Raw genomic sequence first — 19077 nt, 5'->3', positions numbered from 1 at the left:
TGTTTCGTTGAGTTTAAGGAAGGGCGATGATCACTGTAAATGTAAATCTAGACAAAAAGACCCACGTGATTAAATTAACCTTCCTCCTTCGCTCAGTTGCGGGGCTGCTCTTCAGCAGACTTTACGTTACTGTGTTTTATTAAAATTTCTCCATGTGTCACAGTGTTTCAGTGTTATCACTGTTTAGCATTGAAGTATATTTGCACCAGACTTCATAACTTCTTTTGTTTTTTCTTTTTTTTTCTCTCTCTCTCTCTCTCTCTCTCTCTCTCTCTCTCTCTCTCTCTCTCTCTCTCTCTCTCTCTCTCTCTCTCTCTCTCTCTCTCTCTCTCTCTCTCTCTCTCTCTCTCTCTCTCTCTCTCTCTCTCTCTCTCTCTCTCTCTCTCTCTCTCTCTCTCTCTCTCTCTCTCTCTCTCTCTCTCTCTCTCTCTCTCTCTCTCTCTCTCTCTCTCTCTCTCTCTCTCTCTCTCTCTCTCTCTCTCTCTCTCTCTCTCTCTCTCTCTCTCTCTCTCTCTCTCTCTCTCTCTCTCTCTCTCTCTCTCTCTCTCTCTCTCTCTCTCTCTCTCTCTCTCTCTCTCTCTCTCTCTCTCTCTCTCTCTCTCTCTCTCTCTCTCTCTCTCTCTCTCTCTCTCTCTCTCTCTCTCTCTCTCTCTCTCTCAATACTGCAGTTCCAAAAGAATTGGTGGAGCTTCACTTGAAACTGATGAGAAAGATTGGGAAGTCTGTCACGGCAGACAGATGGGAAAAATATTTGATCAAGGTACAATATGCGCGTTGTATTATTCTGCAATGCTGGAATATGGTTATGATGAGCTGTTGTGTCCGCAACCCCTGGTATGAATTACAGCGAGCCTTGGGTTGTGTTGTGGCCAACATCGATGTGCGTGCCCAGACTTTAGTTGCGTAAGATCCCAGCTTAACTTTCAGTCTGCCTAGGCTTATGTAAAAAAAATAAAATAAAATAAAAATCTCTGAAAACAGACAAAATCTTCTGCATGTAAAAGAGCGTACGCCTTCATACTTGGTAGTAAAATATTTTTTTGAGCTTTAAGAGCCTAAATAAAGAAGGAGATTTAGTAGCCTGCAAACGGGCTAAACTGAGCAGAGAGATTTACATGGTAACAATTCATTGGTATATCAGTTGTCTGGGTATGATTTAATTATTGTGATTTGGTTGGTATTCATACAGGGACTAACCATACGGAGTTGTTGTAGCATGTGTTAACAATAAATGAAAGTGTTGCAGTGATTTCTATCGGCATGCCCAGAATGGCACAGCTAAGGTGAAAATGTAGTTATGCATCAGCAAAAATACAGCATCCCATTGTTTTACATAATTCTGTATTGGTATTTTAATTGTGGCTGTGCCATTGCTGGCACCTTACATGCAAATAGTTTTCAGTTTAAAGAATTTACACTGTTTCAGAAAATAAAAAAATACAGATATTGGATATGGCTATGTTCCACGTGTCTTTTAAATCCACAAAAATGTAGTCTTGGTATGGTCTGTACAGCCACGATCGCATCTTACTTAGAAATACAGCATTATGGTAACAGCAACGATACCAATAATGGCACTTTGCAAATCCAGTTGCAGTTTGCCCCCTTAAGTGCTCTCTATAAGCTTTACAGAGACGAGGATTTGTCCCGAGGTTTGTGTAGTCTTAAGATGATGATGTTTTTAGGACTGGGAGTATGTCAGGAAATCACCTGCTGAAGGGTCTTAGCTTAAACCTAACCTCTTAACCAGTTGTAAAGTATTTATGATGATGTTTTAAAATAATAATGTAATAATTTATGTAACTTTTGTGTACTTCGTATATTACCAAGTACTGCGGTTACTGAATTGTGTTCAATTCCTTAATATACCAAAAAGCCATCGCAGCAAGCTGAGAAAACCCAACTCTGACTAGTGAACTTATGTACCGCACTGAAACCGCTCGCCACTTGTGTGGTAAGCAGAAAGCCGAGAGATAAAAGTTTGAGAGGAGTAGTTTGGAAAAGCTTCCTTCAGCAGGCACTGGAAGGATGGGAAAGTGGTAAGGAAACCCTCCCACACACCCCTGTTGAGACCAAGTAGGCGGTAATAAATTCTACTTCATTTAACAGTCTCCAGAGCTAACTTGAAGCTCATTCTAGCCGGTGGTTCAAAGGAACCTTGAAGAACAAAAGAATTTGAATATAACTAATTAGAGAGGTATGCTAATCTCGTCCCTATTTCAAAGGAGCATAATTAACTTGGAAAAACAACGAAGAGTATTGGGAAATGCCACAAAAGCCAGGAAAGACTGAAAAGGTGTGGAACCATTGAGAGCGTTCTTCCTAGGTGCCTGTGGTATTGTTTGACACTTTATTGACATACTCAAAGAGGCAATGTTGACCTGGGTTTTTTTCCTTTCTTAGAAACTACTAATGTGTTCCTTTGCTAAAAGAGGGTTTGATACATTCTAGATGTGACCGTTTTCTTTTCTTATTTAGGAGGAAACTTTAAGTGGAGGACATTCAAACTTACATGCTCTTCATATTTATGCATACATGTATTATTATGTTTTGTTTATATACCAGCTGTTTATACGATATGCTTTATTTGACTGTCATGCTTATAAAGAGCATCATAAAAAAATTGTCTCTAAGCTGTGGCTGGTATTTTGACAGATGAATGTATTTTGGGATAGGAAGTGAACGTGGCAGTTGAGAGTTCTTTCCCTTCCCTCTTCTGATGGTGACCCACCCAAGTTGGCTCACCAGCATACACACTGGTCTTTTTTGGAAGAAAATGGCTACAGGGCTCCAGGAATCTGACTTTTCTCCTCTGCGCAAGGAACGTATGTGGTCATGTATGACCGAGGTAAAGAACTGGCTTGTCCTTAAACGTTTGAACAACTAGGAGGAACTGTCCAGCTTAGCTGTTTTTTGAGAAACGCGTAGCTGAGTTAATTCAGGCTGCACTGTCTCCTGGCAGAATGCTTCACTTGACTATTGTCAAACATATTTTGCATTTTTAGATAAGATTTCTCTGGACCGGTCCATCTGGAACCTTCAGCCCTGAAATCGGCATGTTCTGAACACACTGTCTTTTCTGCCCCAATTGTTAGAATTCAGGTGTCTGTAGTCCCACCCAGGCAGACTCCTCTGCTGTGTCTTTCACCTTCCCGTTTTCGTTGTTTAAAGTGAACATTTGGAGCGTGGTAATAGGAAGTGTCAGATGCCATCATAGTTGCTTTGGAAATATTTGGGAGAGCGAGCTGTTTCAGTGCCTCTTTTGCAGGGTGGGAAGGTGCTGACCACGCTTTAGCACGCAGAAGCCAGCTGCTCCCGCAAGCTGCAGGTTTTTGATCGGTGTGAAACGTCCCTCTCCATGAAAGCAGAGACTAACATTTCAGCAGATTCAGGAATCAATGAGATCTGCGGTTCAGGGTTGTGACAGTACTTGTCAGGAGAAAGTACGATCATCTGGTTTTTAATTGTCAAAACGTAGTCATCTCAGTTTGAACAGATGCTTCATCAGCTCTGATGTCTCTCAGCTTTTGCTTTGACAATCATACACTTCCACAGCGCATGAAACTTCTCATTATTGCTTTCATACTTAATGAGTAAGTAATGAACAGCGGCTGGCACATGCCCTTAGCAAGGGGTTTGATACAGTTTCCCAGTGTTCTTCACACTACATCATTGAAAATGGGAGAGAAAGCAGAGTAGCCTTGTTTTGTGAGCGAGCAGCCATTGTCTCTCCCTGCGAGCTTTGGCTTTGCGTCAGAGAAGTGCCTGTGTAATGTTCCCTAACCTCGGAGCAGGACAAACCGCTCTCCAGCGGGATTCACTGTGACCAGAGAGCACGCTCTTCACCGTCCTCTGTAGGTTGTAGTTTAAAGTCAGACTGTGATTTACGGTGTGGCTGAGCCGATCTAATCGCAGGCTTACCCTTAGGTCACTTAAGGAGCGGTGTCAGTACTAGGGATAGCAGAGGGCAGGTGGCACGGCCGTGGGGACAGGGGAGGGGTAGCGGCACCTTTCTTGGTTGTAGCCCACGTGGAGTTTTACAGCACAAATCAGCTGGTCTGTACTTCTGGTGGGTGAAATTTAGGGTTATTTTTGCTGCTGTTTCCAGAAAAAGCTGCTTTCAGATGTGATTTACGAGTTTTTAAGTAGCTTAGTGACTGTATCTTGTGTTTAATAGTAATCTGGTGATTGGGAGACTACACTGTTTCGACTGAGTCCATTCGGCAGGGTTTTGATTCCTTGCAGACTGGAGGGCAGCGGTGCCTTGTGTGCCAATTTGGACAGTCGTGATTCAACAGTGGCATTTCAAAATAATCTCTACTGGAGATGTAGCTGTAATTAGCTTTTGCCTCCTTCTAATGAGCGTTTCCACTAGGGTAGCCTCACTGATTGGAGATCCCACTATGTGTCCTCCACTGAGAAGCAGCTCTTCTCTGTTCATGGGAGTTGTCTTAAGCGTGTCAGAGTTGTTTAGGAGGAGAGGGAATTTCTTCTCCACCGTTATTATTGGAGCTCCCGCTGATTCAATCTATTTCTCCTCTACTGCCACTTTTTTTTGTGTTCTGTGGGTTTTTTTTCCCCCCATATTGGTGTCATGGAATTTATTTGCTTTAAGTAAATGAAAATTGGCTATACTTCTAATATTTTAAAATATTTATCAAATGGCTTGAGGCCCAAGATATTTAGTGTTTTCTAAAGGACAATAATCCCACAGTGTGGAGTGAATATCAGTTGCATTTGTTATCTGCAGTGCAGTTGTAGGACTTAGGGGCCCCAAGAGAGCTTGGCAGCTTATGTGCCAAGCGCTGTAAAGACATGTAGTAAGAAATCACATCTGCTCAAGAGAATTTATATTCTAAATAGACAAGTCAGAAATAGAAAAATGGGAGATTTTGCACAGCAAAGACAAGGATGCCTTCCCAGCTCAGAGTTGTGCTGCCTAATTTAAGAGCTTTAGAGAAGTTGGTGGTGATCAGGACCTCGATGATGTACTCTTCCATGGAGATTTGCCAGTGCTTCCCAGCCTACTCCAGTTTTATTTTTTTATTTTTGTGTGAGGCTTTCTGACTTGCAGTCCTGAAGAGATCCTGTGTAATTGCTCCTGCAGTAAGGTACTATTAATATAAAAGTTCAGAGTTGCTTTTATCCACTAACCCTAGCCATCTTTTTATTTTGTTTGTGACAGATATGCCAAGAATTCAACAGCACTTGGGCTTGGGAGATGGAAAAAAAAGGATACCTAGAAATGAGTGTTGAATGCAAACTGGGGATTCTGAAGGTACACATTCATCAGCTAAGTTCCTAAATGACTTTTTCCGTATTCGCTTAAATATCTTGGAGATCTTGCTTTCTCACTCACTTAAACGTCGTGCGGGTTTAGCTTGACTGAACCGTAAGTAGCTGTATTGCATGCGGAGCTGATCTTGTAACAGGCATGGTGCTCGTGGTAGTGGGTTGGGCCCCAACTGAATGTAACACTTTGCATATTTTTCACACTTTGTATGAAAACTGTTTTGTCAGGAGCTATTTGCCTGTGCAGTACACTTTTTAAAATGGTTATTAGCTTGCAATTAGATAAGCTTATCTGAATTCCAAAGGCAAAGATGGGACTTCATCTTTTCAAGTCTTGAGAAAACTGTCAGGGTTGGTTCCAAGTTAATTTTGTGTTTTATTGTAGAATGAGATCATTTGTACTATGTAAAAAAAAAAATAATTAAAAAGAAACTTTCTAAGCTGCCCAGGGGAGGGGAAAAAAAAACAAAACAAAACCCCAAAAACTAAATAAAAATTGTCTCTCATTTAAAAACAGCATGGTCTGGGAAAAAAAACCCGGTAACTGTAGCTAACTCACAGATCCGATAGAGGCCTAAAAAGAAGTTCCAAATTACACTGAAAGGAAATGACCTGACTTTCTTATTTCTGTTTATATTTTGGTATTCTAACAGTCTTTCTACTTTCATACCTTTTCAGTATCTCTGTGAATGTCAGTTTGATGACAATCTAAAGTTTAAGAATATAATTAATGAGGAGGATGCCGATGCCATGCGTCTTCAGCCCATTGGTCGAGACAAGGATGGCCTGATGTATTGGTACCAGCTGGACCAAGAGCATAACGTCAGGATGTACATAGAAGAACAGGATGACCAGGATGGATCCACGTGGAAGTGCATTGTTAGGTATTCCATTTTTTTCTCTTATTTTGTAGGGATTTTAGCTATTTGTGAGTGGGGTTCAGAAATTTATTTCAATAAATCTCCGTTTCTCACAGAGTAGAATCCATGACAGTGGGATCTTCTGCCTTCACGTGTGTGTGTTAGCAAAAAAACATGTATGGAAATAACTCACTGATTTGTTGGTAACAGCCAGCATGCAGTTTGTTTTCTGCTTAATCAAACTACAATGGATATATGGAAAGGGTACCAAGGGAAGACTCTCTTGAGGACGATGGCTCCATATTGCTCACTGGCCAGCTAAATGCCGTAGGAAATGGAGGACTCCTCTTGCTTCTTTAACTTCTGCCCTTTTAAGACAATTACAAGTGGACAGTTTTGTCCTTGGGGGAATTACACTGCAATTTTAACTTCACAGAACTACAAAACTGTTGATAATACAAATAGGCACGAAAAATCTTCTGGAGTAGAAGTCAGCTCATAAATCACTAAAGATGAGGTGCGTGATGTTGATGCAGACTGACATGTGTACATGACTCAGTGCCTCTGGGTCTCAGTTGCTGCAGATTGGTCTGTTAATATTTTAGTGATATTTTAGCTTCAGACTTACAGTTCTTTGTGATTCTTGTTACATATTTTGTTTTTCACTTTCCGACTCTGAGCAAAGCGTATGGAATCTTACAGGAAAAAGAATTGGTTTGAAATTTGTTTCATATCTACCAGTTACCCACTTTTAGTTTATCTCCATGTAAACTTTTTTAATTTGAGTTCCAAGTGGATTTTAAACTGGACTCAGCACAACCAACTCTGACTGAAAAAGTGCACAGAGATGTAAAAATAGACCTAAAAAAAGTAAAATGATGATTTTTTTCCATTTGTAAATTTTAATTTTTGTATCTGCAGCTTATTTACATATCCATAACTTCAGTGACCAAGGGAGTCACACGAAACTGTTTAAACCACTGTCAACGGGCCATAAAATGATAAGCATTACTACCAGTGAAATTCAGACGGCTGTTGTGGGTGAATAGAGTAAATGTGTCTAAACAAACCGGTCAAGAGCTGAGCGGTGTTTGTCTCTCTTCATGCATTATAGACTCCAGACATCAATGCCAAAAGCGGAAGAAATCGGGGTTCTGCTGGGAAAGTTCTGACACTCCATGCTCACAGCAGAAAATGTATTGTAACAGTAACGCATTGTAAAATCAGAAACGGTTTTAAACCCGTGCGATTCCACATCTCGGGGTTGTTGCACTTCCAGGCTTCCTTTTTTTTTTTTCCTTCTGTAAACCTGGGCACAAAACAAATTGCTGAATGTTGACTCTGAAAGAAGAAATGCGAGAGCCTTGTTATTCTAGTCTGTTACGAAAACAATGACTCCATTTAATCATCGCTGAAATTCATCATACGTGAAGGTGGTGTTTTTTGTAGTTAGATGTCCAGTTTGAATAAGGAGTTACAGTGTGCTGAGACTGGCACGCATAGAGATGCGTGAACGTCGTCTTGCTATCATAACTCGAGTAGCTGGAGTTTTCTAGACAACCTGGTATTGTTTGCTACGTGTGCTTAGGATGGGTACTTGCAAAAAGTATCTAAATTACTTAATTGCTTTTGAAAACTTCACTTGAACGATGTGGTTGCTCCTTTGGTGCATGAGCAGAAAACTACAACTTCCTCTCTGCTGAGAGAAAAAAGAAATTGCAAAGAAAAATCAGTGAGGATTGGTAAGAGCGTAACAAATAAAAGAATAATAGTAGCAGGTTGGATCCAGACCCAACAGGCCTTGAGTCGAGATAGGTAAGGTCCTTCCAAAAACGTGATTTTATTTTGGTATGGATAAATCGGCAGGTTTCTGACTCTGAAGCTGCAGCCACTCTGGTGGGACACGCTTGTGCTTGTATATAAGGTTTTCGGGGCAGCATTCATTTAAGCAGATGGTGTTTGTTTATTTTTTATGAATCCCTTCGGGGTGAGTAAGTGGCTTATCAGACACTATGTTTTTTCTTCTGTCATCTAGAAACCGCAATGAGCTTGCCGAGACCCTTGAGCTCTTGAAAGCACAAATTGATCCTGCCCTGTTGAAAAACAACAGTTCTCAGCAGGAGAATTCATCACGTGAAAGCCCAAGCATAGAAGACGAAGACACCAAAAAGGGTGAAGAAGCATCTACACAAGGTTTTCTGCCTTCTTTTCTCAGATTTTAAATGTTGTGCTGTGGCAATGTTAGAATTTTCAACTTCATGAAAAGTTACCGTGTTAGATTAGGACTTTAAAAAAAAAAAAAACACACAAAAAATGTTTCTGTTCAAAGTATATCAAGTAAATATTGAATACTTTGAAATTATAAATATTATTGGAGGTTTTTAGTGCATATTTAGGCTCAAGAGTTTATAAGAAGAAAGCTGTGTATAAATTGTTTTTTAAGTAATTTTATTTTTGCTGTACATTTTGTATTGTAAGTACAGATGTATTTACATGTATTGTAAATACTCATCATTGTATGTTCTTGTGGAGCATTGAACTGTTGCCAAACTTTTCCTTCTCTAGCAACATTAAAATTTTAAAAAGAAAAAAAAATCTGTTTGTGCAATGCCATGATTGAAATCAATACAGCATTGGGTGTGGTGTTTATTTTTGCTTTTGAGTTTGAATCAAAAACTATAGGTTGCTTCCTCAACTGTGTCATAATCGACATTTTTCAAGAAGATGTGAGCTTAAGTTAAAACAATTTAAAATACTAAAATATTTTAGAATTGAAGTGGTCCTTAGCTGCCTCCACTGTTCTCATTAACAAAGAACCTTTTTTCCTTCCTTATTATCATGTCATTGCACGTATTTAACAACTTAGCTGACTTGTTGGTTTGTGCATTGGTTTTACTAAGTGTCAGTATCAGTTAGCCTGAAGTATTTTGTGGTATAAGAATCTGATCTTTTTTAGGTTATGAAAAGCTAAAAGCTTGTTATCCCAAGTAATCTTACCCCAGTTACTACCTGGTATTACTATTTTTTTAAAAAACAGGAAAAGATTTTCACAGTCAGAAACAAGATATGAGGATTCCACTGGGTTAGTATGTGTTACTTGAAATCTGTTTACGTGCATTTGATATATGGAATTAGCCAAGGCCAGTCTTGGCTCCGAGTATCAAAGAGAGAGACTTGCTACTTTATTCTCATTCTTTGCAACAAACAGCGTAGAACAGAATAAATAAATAAACTTAGATAAAATTTGAGTTGTTGTGGAAGCGTTAAAAGACTACTGTAGAAATTGCAGTAAATTGTGATGAACACCATCAGAATTGTCTTTGTCTAAGGCATTTCTAATATCGAACTGTGCACATAAGTGACAACATAACCCGCGTGGTTACCGACGCTGCAGAATTCATCCCAAGTACCGATTTTGCCTTTGTCTCACTAAAAATTGGTCGAGCCAGCTTAAATCACCTAATCGAGATCTCCGCTTCGGATACGGTTTTACTTTCCTTTGAATTCAGGAGGATCCTTCTGAAAACACTTTAATGAGTGTCCTCAAATCCTGTGGCACGCTCACCTGGGTCAGTACTTGCATTAGGCTGCCTATTGATGCAAAATCACTCCTAGCCACCAGTCCCATGTACGTAATGAACGATGAAATTACTGGCATGTGCAGTGATTTAAGCACAGTCGGTGTATTCACAGAGCACTACTTAGAGCCTTTCTGTTGAGAAGCTGTAGTAATTCTGCCTGTTAGCCCAAGGACTGCGCTCAAAGCCCTTCCAGGGTACAGTGAAAACATACTGGAAGACCTGGTACCTGTTTGCTTTGGCTGCTTCCCAAATAGCATTAAATTAGTTCACACAAAAATAAGGTAAACTGAACCAATGCTTACATGTTTTTTTACTAGCCTGATTGATGGACTCGAATAGTGTTAAGACAGCTTGTGCATCAGCTGAGTCATTTTGTATATATGAATGCTTTATGAGCAGTTCGGGGAGTTAAACTATAGAGCAACCGTTGATTTTCAGTATAGAGAAGATTTGGGGATTCTGGTGATCCTTGATGTTAGAAGTTTGGGAGAAAGCAGTAGGTGATGGGAAGAAATGGGTGAACAAAGTTTAGGCAGAAAGAAGTGAAGGGAGGACGGAAGAATTCGGACACGGAAAAAAATCTCATTCTCACTGTTACAGACAAATTTTAAAGAGGCAGCTTTTACATTACAAGGGCTCAGAGTGGGGACCGCTTCTGTGGAGGGGGAAAAAACCAGCCTTCAGCCTTCAAAATGTTATCGCTTCCGGTGCCTTAGGGATGCATCTCTCACTGCTGGACTAATTGCTGAGACTTATTTGGATACATGCTTGGAGGGAGAGGGGTGAGGTAGAAAAAAAATCGTCCTTTTGTTTGGAGTTAGGGCATGCTTGCAATAACATCTTCCAGGTGGCAGAACATGCTGTTACGGTATACGCAGTGCTATTATGTTTGCTTTTTTCTAATTAGTTCTATCCCTAGCTGACTCAAAAAGTATGGTGGAATAAAAAAGCCTGAGGTATTAAGAGGCTGCGGTAATGATAAATAATAGGCTTAAGTACGTAGTAACAAAATAGTTGCATGGCTTCTTCTGAATGCTGGAACTGTACTTTAAGCCCTAACGATCTAAAAATGACTTAGCAAAGTAGGCATTACCTAATTCTTTAAGCTCTGCAGGTTTTTCTGGCATATGCTGCTACTCACTGTGCTTGTTTTAGAAATGGCAGGTGAAATGAATGTAGAATACTGTCTGTTACTTGTGTTTTGATAGTATGTAGGAGATGTAGTCGTCCAGAGAATCTAGGTGAATTTTGCCATAAGCTCTAATGTTGAATGTCTTTTTCTCTGAACTGTTGAAATACAATTGTTAAGTATTTCTTGAAATAAAAACGTGTACAAACAGGGGACTGATTTCCATGTGGAATTTCACTTGAAGACCATGGAATCTCACACCGTGTTCTGGTCTGTGAAATAATTCAGAAACTCAAGTGAGACTTCAAGTGGATGCTTTGTGCGCTCGCTACGTAGGTTTTATGTGTCCTCTGAAAGTATTGTGGCACTACTGAAGAAGGGGCTGAGATGTCTGTATAAAGAAGGATAAGTCTAGAATTCTGCCGATTAGCTTCTGAAATTTAGGTTTATCTTGGTACATAATTAAACTGAACTGTGATTCTGTAGCTAAAAATTGGCAACCCACTCATTTAATGACAGTGTTAGACAAGCCAGATTCCTAATAATTCCATGAGAGAGGATTCATTTGCGGGGGACTTTGGGTTGTTGGGTTTTTCAGATATGCCTTTGCTTTGATGGATGCTCTTTGTAATCCTGTAGGTCCCCTGGTTGTTTCATAGTTGTTTTTTCTCTGTCAACAGAAAATCAATTAAAAATCAAAGAAGAAAAAGAGGAGGTGGAGGAACAGTCCATGGACTTGGAAAGCCTTCCTCTTCCTGTGGTCAAAGATGACGAAAATACACTGAAAACGGAGAAAGTGGAAGAAAAAGAAATTATAAAATTGCCAGTAATAGTAAAATTAGAGAAACCTTCAGAATACAATGAAGAAAAGCAAACTGTCAAAGAAGAAAGTGACTCCTTTAAAGAAAATGTCAAGCCTGTTAAAGTAGAGGTGAAGGAAAACAAAACAGAACCAAAAGACTTAAAAGAAGTAAAAAGTTGTGCGGACAAAATAGCAGTTCATGAGCCGGAGAGGTTAGAATTTTGTGTTAATGTCAAAACTCCCCAAGAAATTGTGGAGAAATCTGTGGAAGAAAGTGAGAAACTTAAAAATGACCAGCAGGCGAAAATACCGCTTAAAAAGCGAGAGATCAAGCTGACGGATGACTACGACAGTCCGATAAAGGGGCCCCTATGTAAATGTGTTACTCCAACAAAGGATGTCGTGAAGGAAGAAGGGAAACCAGAAGAAGAAGCTTTTAAGAGAGTCCCTACAATTACTGCTTTATGTCCTGATGGGAAAGTGCTAGTAAATGGAGAGGTTAGCTGTGAAAAGATAACCCCAAGTGTCATACAAAATAATAAGTCAGAACACTCCGCTAGCACAAAGGAAGACAGCGGCTCATTAAAAGAGAGAAATGGAAAAAGTGGGGAAAAGGTATCAGACTCCCTAAAGGTATCAGACTCTGTCAGTAAAATTATAAAAGCGTGCGAGGTTGAGAAAAATGCAGTAACTGTGGTGAAAGAGATCGGGGCTGTGGTCTCTGAGGTTTCTAATCAGAAAGTGCCTTTAAAGGAGGAATCTAGTCCTGTGGAAAACGAGTCCCTTGACGGCACAACTACTGAAATGGTAGTGGAAGAGTCTTCAAACTCTGAAGACTGTGCCAAAACAACTGAAGAGAAACTAGCCGTGAAAATCAAAAAGGACAGACTACCGCCACCCAAAGAATGTTTGGAGAAGCTAGAGAAGTCCGCAAAGGCATCTGCTCCTGCAGAACTGCCCAAGCTTGCACTGTCTGATGAAGAGGCTTCGAAAAGTAAAGGTGAGTCTGAGGAGAAACCTCATTCTCCAAAAGCTGCTGGGACGCCCCCTTCATCTGCTTCTCCCGTTGCTTTAGAGAAGCCTGTTTTGGAAAAGGAGGGCTCTGATAGTAAAACGGCTCTGCCCGAGGAGAGCAAAGCAGAAGAAAAACCTAGCCCTGAAAAACAAGAGGAAGAGCCGGAAGCTGCCAAGACAGAGCCAGACAGATTAGATGATGCCCATGCTTCTAATCTAGAGGACTCTTCAGAGGGTAAAAAGGAATCTCCACTACCTAAAAGCAAATTTAAATATAAGCTGGTTTCTGAAGAAGAAAGCTGTGCAACAGATAATAAAGAAATAACTTCTGAAAGACAGAAAGAAGGAATTAAATTAACAATCAGGATCTCCAGCCGGAAGAGAAAGACAGAAACGCCGCCAGAAGAGGTCAGCATTGGCCGCACGTTAAGGCGATCTCCAAGAATATCCAAGCCTACTCCAAAAGTTGTGGAGACTCGGGATCAGAAACCCGACAAAAAACGACCTGAAGAAGAAGAGGAGAAACCTGCAGCAGCACAAAAACCGGAACGAAAAGAAGATGCAAAAAAACAAGAGAAGGAGTCAAATTCTAAGGTTAACAAGGTAATACAGTTTTATTACCCGGGAATAAAGAATACCCGCAGTCTTATCTATAAGGAGAATATACGCTTACATAGGAATATTGAGGATGTTGTTCCTTTGGTCAGCTTTTGCAAGGAACTGGCTTTGCAATCCAGTTAGCGGACTCGACAAATCTAAAAACACCCCCTAAGAGAGTGTTGGCTTACCGGTTTATAAAATCGTGTCATTTAACCTAAACTAAGTAGACCAAGTCAACCAGAGTGAATTCTTCTAAGAAATGAAATGATCAGACCCGAGTCAGTCTGGCTGAGTGGCTGAATGGAGACTTCTAGCTCCTGTGGATTTACTAGATGGATACTTGGTGTCTGGTTGGTCAGGATGATCGTAAGCCAAAAAGGAACCAACAAATGGTGAAGAATAAAAAAATATTATGACTTCTGTTTCTAGGTGAAGCTAAAGTTACTGTTGTGGTGAGTTCATGATATAATTTAGCTTTTCTCATACATGGGATATACATTTTACTTTGGGTGGAGGTATCTTTTTTTCATGATAAACTTTTGCTTATGCAGCATAGATCTTAAAAGTATGTCAGGTAAATACAACACGAAGTTAAACATACGTATGTATAGTGTGCTTCTAAGTCTATGTAATTATAAACACCTTTTACTAATTTATCTTCCATTTTGTACTGGATGTGGAGTACAAAAGAGAAACAAGGAATAAAGAGTCTGTATTTTTAAGTGTACTCTTTTTATATCAACTTGAAATCCCATTAATTTTTCCACTGCTATACATTTCCTTACTGATTTTTGTAGTTCTACGAAGACATTCGCATATTTAGGAAGTTTCCTTTCACATACTGCTACATTGAATAACCTTCATAAAATGAACAGTTGATTTTACAAATAGAATGATAACATTTATACTGAAAAATTCTGTCTCATACATAAAGAAACAAAGACAGTATTCACTTTAAAAATTAATTTTAAGATTTTCATTTAAAAAGCCCAAAATCATAGTGATTGTAAGTCCCACAAGTAGTTTTAATTTTGAAGTACTGTTGTTATAACTTGATCTCTTTTTTTTTGAAAGACGCAGAGATCTAAAAATACTTACTCTTCTAGAGAGATTTTAAAATAAATATGGTAGAGGAAGAAGTTTGAAACTAGTAAGCTTCTGTCGTTTTATCGAGATGAAAAATACCCAAATCTTTAACAGGATATTTTATATTTGTTTTAAAGAAGGGTCTTTAAAAAATAGGTTTGAAATGATGATGATGACATATGATGAAGCCTAAACTTAAACTAATACTATCATGGATTTAAAAGACATTTGCTACTGAAGTTTAGCAAACAGTAAAATCGGTAAAGAGCTGGAAATTAATGTTAAGAACCCGAAACAAAATTTTACCAATATGACAAATACTGCTTTGGTATAAGTCCGTCCTGCAGGATAAATAGAATATTTTGTACATTTTAGTTTATTTGGCTCATTCAGGTCAATGAGTAGTTTAGTCAAAATTGAAAAACGTTTTGAGTTGGAAAAGCTAGGAAAGATATTTTCCTTTTTCAATGTCTGGTGGGAGGAAACAGTTGTGAGAGAGTGACGTCTGTGAGAAACAAGTCAGTTAATGGGAAGAAAAGTTTTTTCTGTTTGGTACGTTGCTTTCAATATGAAATATCCTAGTTGCAGAAAGTCGTTTTAACTAATACAAAATGATATTCTGAATTTTAATTGAATTCTGGTTTTCATCCAAAGTATATTTTAAACAAATAACTAGTAAAGCTTAACACACCTAGAGAATAAGAGATGTCATTTTCCACTGTTTAAAATAAAAAGGTGGGAAGTCCAAGTAAATGCACGGTAAGACATATGGTTGCTTTACTACGCTGGATACGACACGGAGGGGTAGATGCCCCTTTGATTAGCAAAAAAGCATCATCAAGTGAATCAGTTTTCACTTAAGAAAAATAATGGAAGAGTATAAACGTGAAAGAAGACCTTGATGTAAGTTATGCACTTAAAAGGTGCAGTGATTTTATTTCAGAAAAGTATGCCCACCTTAGAGGAAAGCACCAGAAACACTGAAGTTAATATCCTTGTGAGAATGCAAATGTGTTTCCTAAAGCGAAATAAAAGGCACAAACTGTACGTGGCGGGGGAGAAAAGAGCCTCTCTGGCTTGAGGAAAGCTATCATCAAAAAGTTGGAAAGTTTAAATGTGGAATTTGCCATGTTCACAAGCAAGTTTACTGTGTCAACATACAGAAAAGGGGCCGAGTGACAAATTTCTCTTCCTACTTTTAAATCTTATTTGGAACTTTCTTTCTGCAGATAGATACGAATTTTTCTCCCTTTATTATCCTGCTGCATTTTAAGGCTCTTTGAAAGACAATCTGTTCATTGAAATGCTCTGTTGTAAATTTACTGCAGCTGTTCTGATTGAAATTAATCACTTCACTGTAGAGACAAGTATTTTTTAAGATCTGGGAAGAAACTCTGTAAGCTTCCTTTGTGTTTTCTCTTTGAAATGGTATGTCTCATAGAGAAGCAAAGTTCGGTGGACGGGTACGCGAACACGTGGCAGGTGGAAATACTCAAGTAATGAAGAAAGTGAGGACTCGGAGAGTGAAAAAAACTCCGATGAGGAGGAGGAAGAGGAAGAGGAGGAGGAAGAAGAAGCCGCGCCTGCTGATGACGATGAGCCGTGCAAGAAGTGCGGCCTTCCCAATCACCCTGAGCTGGTAGGCTTCTGGGGAAAGCTTGGGTTGGCTGTTGTGTCAGATGTGGTGGATTGGCTTTGGCGGTATCTGAAGGCACATCATCCTTTGAGGTGGCTGTATGCAGGAGTAGATGAGTTTACCTTTATGAAGGAGGGAAGGAAGTTATTTCTTCTGTTTACCACCTCTGAAATGTCGTCTTTTATGAGGTATAACACAAGTTAGCCCATTGAGAATTAATCTGGGTGAGGCTCTGAGGCTGTGCCTGCAATCTGAGTGGATACAGAGGAGATGTACAATGTATGCACTCCAGTGTCTTGTGACACAGTCACAGCTACATAGTCATCCCCGCTGGGTACAGCTGCACATCACCCCGAGAACTGGATGTAGCAAAATCCCATACAGAAAGAGCACAGCGAGCTTTCACTATTTCTAATGTTTATGGTTCTGGTTCATCAGCAGTAGATATCATCGTGAATTCCTCTGTTTATCTGGGAAATCATAACGTGCAGTCCTGCTATGAATCCACAAAATAAGCATACTCTCAGGTGTGTGACAGATATCCTAGCAAAGTTGAGACAAAGTTTGAAATCTAGGATGCTGGAGGTAAATATTCCAATAGATACTCACACAGCTTATACCAGCTTTTTTCCTCGCTTTTTAATGGGAAGGGATATCTCAAGCTTTACCCAGCTAAGTATGAACTCTAACAGTTGCCTAGTTCTGTACACCTCTAAGAGGCTTTGTCTCTGCCGTCCTGGATGTAAAATCATCCTGATGGAGGAAACGGCCAGGTTTCCTTCATGTGGACATGAGCGTACAGGGAAAACAGTTCATACCACATCTTGTCCAGATGCAGTTTTCCACTTAGTCCGGGATCTGGAGAGCATTACCGGATTCCACACTATGGGCACACAATCTGCGTAGTCCAGTAGTACTAAGTGCCCGAGAACACATAGGAAATCTGGTGTTAAAATAGAAAACTGTGATACACCAACTTCCCCATAAAAAACACCCCTGGCCTCGGAAACATCTAGTGTTAAGTGATACAGGATTTTTTTTTTTGTTTTGGCACAGTCCAAAGTATTATAAAGCGCTTCTGTGTTGGCTGGTGAAATAGTTCTGGAGCTTGTTAACGTGTTGTGAACGCCAAAAGATACTCATGATTCGTTTTGTTTCTACAGATTTTGTTGTGTGACTCTTGTGACAGTGGATACCACACAGCCTGCCTTCGCCCTCCTTTGATGATAATCCCTGACGGAGAGTGGTTCTGCCCACCTTGCCAGCACGTATGGTTCCTATTTGGCTTCACTGTTCTCCTTTTCAGCTTTGCTTGCAGTTGTGGAGATTTGTTGAGAGTTTAACAAGTTCTTTTATTGTTTTTCTGTTAAAAAATAGACGGTGATGGATCGTGGGGATGCTGATCTTCCCTCTTGCCCATTAGTAAAACTGAGTTTTGTGAGGTGGTTTTCCTTTCCTTTTTTTTCTGCTAGTGATGAATGACTGACCTGTACATGGGAATCTCCAGCCACGCTGGTCTTCTCCCATCTTTGGTTAAATTACCTCAAGACTAACATAGTATTGAAAATATGATGTCTTAATTTTTCCCAGAAGAAACATCATGTTATCACCCTGGAGGGGGAAGCAGTAGGCAGCAAGGGACGGATCAGTGGTCAAAGCAAGCAGCTGTTTCTGAAGCGCTGTTCCTTCTTCAGAGACATTTGCTCAGAAGCTGGTTAGCGAAAGCTGCCATTTCTCATGAGCCTCACGGTATAGTTTACCTCTGCTGGGAAAGCCAGCGTTGTCCTTGTCGAGTAGCAGACAAGTATGAACACTTTTTTTTGAAGGTTAAAGCTGCTTCTGCCAAAAAAACCCAACCCCAAACCGTAGTGCACATGTCCAGTTTCATTTAATGTGCATCTAAAATAGCAAGATTCGCAGGGATGGCGCTTGGGAGGATAAGCCAGAGAGTGTGTGATGCTGTTCTTAAATTAATGGGCAACCACTTATGCAAATTTTCAGAATAATCTGCCTGATCCCAAACCCCTCCTTTGCTTTTAGGAAAATTCTTTGCCAAAAGGGCTGTTGCCCTGCAAAAACCTAGCCGCCCTGGACATGACGTGATCTGGCTGCATCGAGGACATGACATGATACGGCTGTGTTGAGCATTGATTTTTAGTTGTCTTCTGAGGAGGTTTTTTAAGTAGTGATGATCTTGAGCATGTACGAATGTTTTCTTTATGCAGTTTGGGATTGCAGCTTGTAGTTAGAGCATCTCCTTGCTCTGTTGCTGTCTAGTAATTTTTAATATGAAAAATGACAGATTTGTAAAAGCGTGAAGATCATCCTCGGAAATAGTACGATGAGGGCATTAACATAGAATAAGGCACAATTTGTCCATAAAAAGTAATTTTTTACATATGGCTCCTTGAGTTTTAAGTGGTGTTCTGAGATATGGAACATTTGGTAAGAAAATGATCCTGAAGCATGTCTCTGCTTTTTACTGAGGTGTCCACAGACTCACGTGTTCTCCCAAAGATTAAGATAAGGGACAAACAGGTACCACTGCGTGTGGACGCACTCAGCTTTCTGTATGTGTATTATGTATGTCTGTGAAATCCTCAGGTTTCTCTGAGGCAAAGTTGTAAATACCAGCAAAAACGTGGTACTAATTTAGAAGTATGTTTATTCTAAACATCTTTAATACTTGCTCTAGGCACGTTGCTTCCTGCAGTAAACGCCAGTTACTGGGAGGATGCATCTCTATAGCAGTTCATGGTGAAGCATGCGTGGTTTAGGAAGACAGTCTTTGTTGTAAAGCCTTGTTCACTGAAGAGGAGCCTCCAGTGTAGCAAGGCATTCGCCCTTCTTCCTGACACATACAGAAATAGTGAATGAAGTGCCTGACCATCAGTTCACCATGAAAATAGTTGGTTATGAAAGAAACTAATGTTGTGTTTCATTCCTTTAGAAATTACTCTGTGAGAAATTAGAAGAACAATTACAAGATCTGGATGTTGTCTTAAAAAAGAAGGAGCGTGCAGAACGCAGGTACTATTGTTTGGTTGCGTTCACAGCAAGCTGCTATGCAGAGGGGT

The 19077-nt window shown here is 39.8% G+C and overlaps 1 protein-coding gene across 1 annotated transcript in view; it reads left to right on the top strand.

The window, feature by feature from the left end:
* Nucleotides 1–673: 673 nt before the first annotated feature.
* RSF1 (remodeling and spacing factor 1) overlaps nucleotides 674–19077 on the top strand; it is a 43369-nt gene continuing 24965 nt past the window's right edge. The window contains exons 1-8 of the mRNA XM_009286132.2: nucleotides 674–760; nucleotides 5186–5278; nucleotides 5971–6176; nucleotides 8188–8345; nucleotides 11543–13281; nucleotides 15806–16003; nucleotides 17164–17268; nucleotides 18951–19030. Coding sequence (XP_009284407.1) covers nucleotides 704–760; nucleotides 5186–5278; nucleotides 5971–6176; nucleotides 8188–8345; nucleotides 11543–13281; nucleotides 15806–16003; nucleotides 17164–17268; nucleotides 18951–19030 — 2636 coding nt within the window. The 5' untranslated portion in view covers nucleotides 674–703. The remainder of the gene's footprint in view (nucleotides 761–5185; nucleotides 5279–5970; nucleotides 6177–8187; nucleotides 8346–11542; nucleotides 13282–15805; nucleotides 16004–17163; nucleotides 17269–18950; nucleotides 19031–19077) is intronic.

The sequence above is a fragment of the Aptenodytes forsteri genome, unplaced genomic scaffold (genome assembly GCF_000699145.1).
Source record: "Aptenodytes forsteri isolate BGI_AS27 unplaced genomic scaffold, ASM69914v1 Scaffold231, whole genome shotgun sequence".
Taxonomy (NCBI): Eukaryota; Metazoa; Chordata; class Aves; order Sphenisciformes; family Spheniscidae; genus Aptenodytes; species Aptenodytes forsteri.
Note: the sequence above shows the minus strand (reverse complement) of the source record. Positions and strands in the feature narration are given on the sequence as shown.